Genomic DNA, 2,500 nt, shown 5'->3' on the forward strand with positions numbered 1-2,500 from the left:
CCGCGAGACTGGAGAGTGCCTCAAGTGCATCTACAACACCGACGGCTTCTTCTGCGACCGCTGCAAGGAGGGTTTCTATGGCAACGCCCTGGCCACCAACGCCGCCGACAAGTGCAAACGTAAGAGGAAGTTCCCTTTTATCCACTTTTATAAAGATACGCAGTATTTTCACTTTCAGTCCATCAAGATCTCCAGACGTGTGGCACTTTTCTTTTTGTTTGTTTGTCATAACTGTTTTCAGTTCATTTCCTGTCGGTTGACTGATCACTAATCAATAATTGATGTCACTACTGTTGAGTCCGACTGATATCTGTCTGGCTGTCTCTGTCCTCAGCCTGCTCCTGCTCTCCGTTCGGTACCGTGGGTCGACAGACGGGCTGTTCTCAGGTCACCGGTCAGTGCCAGTGTCTCCCCAACGTGGCCGAGCGCGACTGCGGCGCCTGCCAGCCCGGCTTCTTCAACCTGCAGAGCGCCAACGGCTGCGAAAGGTCAGCCCGCCTCGCCGACGTCGCGAGATCAACGTCACAACAACTGTGTGCTTCTGACATTGTTTTTTTGATTGGCTCTTCCTCCTCGCCTCCACAGATGCAACTGTAACCCGATTGGCTCTACCAACGGTCAGTGTGACATCACTGCGGGACAGTGCGAGTGTCAGCCCGGCGTCACCGGCCTGCACTGCGAACGCTGCGAGGTCAACTTCTTCGGATTCAGCTCGTCCGGATGCAAACGTGAGCAAGATGACATCACTGATTATGAATGAAACATGCATTCATTTTCTTAAAATATGTGTTTTTTAATGGCGCTCTGTCCGTGTGACCTGCAGCCTGCGACTGCGACCCCGAGGGCTCCCAGTCGGGTCAGTGTAAGGAGGACGGGCGCTGCGAGTGTCGGCCCGGCTTCGTCGGAGCTCGATGCGACATGTGTGAGGAGAATTACTTCTACAACCGCTCGGCTCCGGGCTGCCAGCAGTGTCCCTCCTGCTACAGTCTGGTCAGAGACAAGGTGAGGACGGACATTAAAGACGGGAAGGACAGAGTCTTAATGTCTCTGCACGATGATGATGCGCATTGACGTGTTATTCGTGTCTCCGCCAGGTCAACCAGCAGAGACAGAAGCTTCACGACCTGCAGACTCTGATCGATAACCTGGGCTCGGGCCAGGACACCGTCAGCGACAAGGCCTTCGAGGACCGGCTGAAGGAGGCCGAGAGAGCCATCATGGAGCTGCTGGAGGAGGCTCAGACCAGCAAAGGTTCCTCCATACTGCACGCAGCAACAATACACACTGATCGACACATCAGAGCCGTGGTCGGGGCCATAGAGTCTAACTTACTGATATATCAGAGTCGTGGTCGGGGCCATAGATTCTAACGCACTGATATTTCAGAGCCGTGGTCGGGGCCAGAGATTCTAACTTACTGATATATCAGAGTCGTGGTCGGGGCCATAGATTCTAACTTACTGATATTTCAGAGCCGTGGTCGGGGCCATAGATTCTAACGTACTGATATTTCAGAGCCGTGGTCGGGGCCATAGATTCTAATGTACTGATATATCAGAGCCGTGGTCGGGGCCATAGATTCTAACTTATTGATATTTCAGAGTCGTGGTCGGGGCCAGAGATTCTAACTTACTGATATATTTCAGAGTCGTGGTCGGGGCCATAGATTCTAACTTACTGATACTTCAGAGTCGTGGTCGGGGCCATAGATTCTAACTTACTGATACTTCAGAGTCGTGGTCGGGGCCATAGATTCTAACTTACTGATACTTCAGAGCCGTGGTCGGGGCCATAGATTCTAACTTACTGATACTTCAGAGCCGTGGTTGGGGCCATAGATTCTAACTTACTGATACTTCAGAGTCGTGGTCGGGGCCATAGATTCTAACTTACTGATACTTCAGAGCCGTGGTCGGGGCCATAGATTCTAACTTACTGATACTTCAGAGCCGTGGTCGGGGCCATAGATTCTAACTTACTGATATTTCAGAGTCGTGGTCGGAGCCAGAGATTCTAACTTACTGATACTTCAGAGCTGTGGTCGGGGCCAGAGATTCTAACTTACTGATATTTCAGAGCCGTGGTCGGGGCCATAGATTCTAACTTACTGATACTTCAGAGCCGTGGTCGGGGCCATAGATTCTAACTTACTGATATTTCAGAGTCGTGGTCGGAGCCAGAGATTCTAACTTACTGATACTTCAGAGCTGTGGTCGGGGCCAGAGATTCTAACTTACTGATATTTCAGAGCCGTGGTCGGGGCCATAGATTCTAACTTACTGATACTTCAGAGCCGTGGTCGGGGCCATAGATTCTAACTTACTGATATTTCAGAGTCGTGGTCGGGGCCATAGATTCTAACGCACTGATATTTCAGAGCCGTGGTCGGGGCCAGAGATTCTAACTTACTGATATTTCAGAGCCGTGGTCGGGGCCATAGATTCTAACGTACTGATATTTCAGAGCCGTGGTCGGGGCCATAGATTCTAACTTACTGATA

The 2,500-nt window shown here is 51.1% G+C and overlaps 1 protein-coding gene and 1 long non-coding RNA gene across 5 annotated transcripts in view; both read left to right on the plus strand.

Moving 5' to 3' along the window:
• The window catches only part of lamc1 (laminin, gamma 1), a 74,776-nt gene that overhangs the window by 60,495 nt on the left and 11,781 nt on the right, over positions 1 to 2,500 (plus strand). For all 4 annotated transcript variants that reach the window (XR_012595754.1, XR_012595752.1, XR_012595753.1 and 1 more), the window contains exons 14-18: positions 1 to 119; positions 335 to 488; positions 586 to 728; positions 824 to 1,002; positions 1,095 to 1,251. The exon at positions 1 to 119 is cut by the window's left edge and continues 127 nt beyond it. Coding sequence is in view for 1 of the 4 variants with exons in the window: in XM_074649859.1 (XP_074505960.1) it covers positions 1 to 119; positions 335 to 488; positions 586 to 728; positions 824 to 1,002; positions 1,095 to 1,251 (752 nt within the window). In the remaining 3 variants the exon portion in view is untranslated. The remainder of the gene's footprint in view (positions 120 to 334; positions 489 to 585; positions 729 to 823; positions 1,003 to 1,094; positions 1,252 to 2,500) is intronic.
• On the plus strand, positions 1,261 to 1,931 carry LOC141776371 (uncharacterized). Its single transcript, XR_012595756.1, has 2 exons — positions 1,261 to 1,500; positions 1,778 to 1,931. It is a non-coding gene; the product is annotated as an uncharacterized LOC141776371 (long non-coding RNA).

The sequence above is a fragment of the Sebastes fasciatus genome, chromosome 11 (genome assembly GCF_043250625.1).
Source record: "Sebastes fasciatus isolate fSebFas1 chromosome 11, fSebFas1.pri, whole genome shotgun sequence".
Classification (NCBI taxonomy): Eukaryota; Metazoa; Chordata; class Actinopteri; order Perciformes; family Sebastidae; genus Sebastes; species Sebastes fasciatus.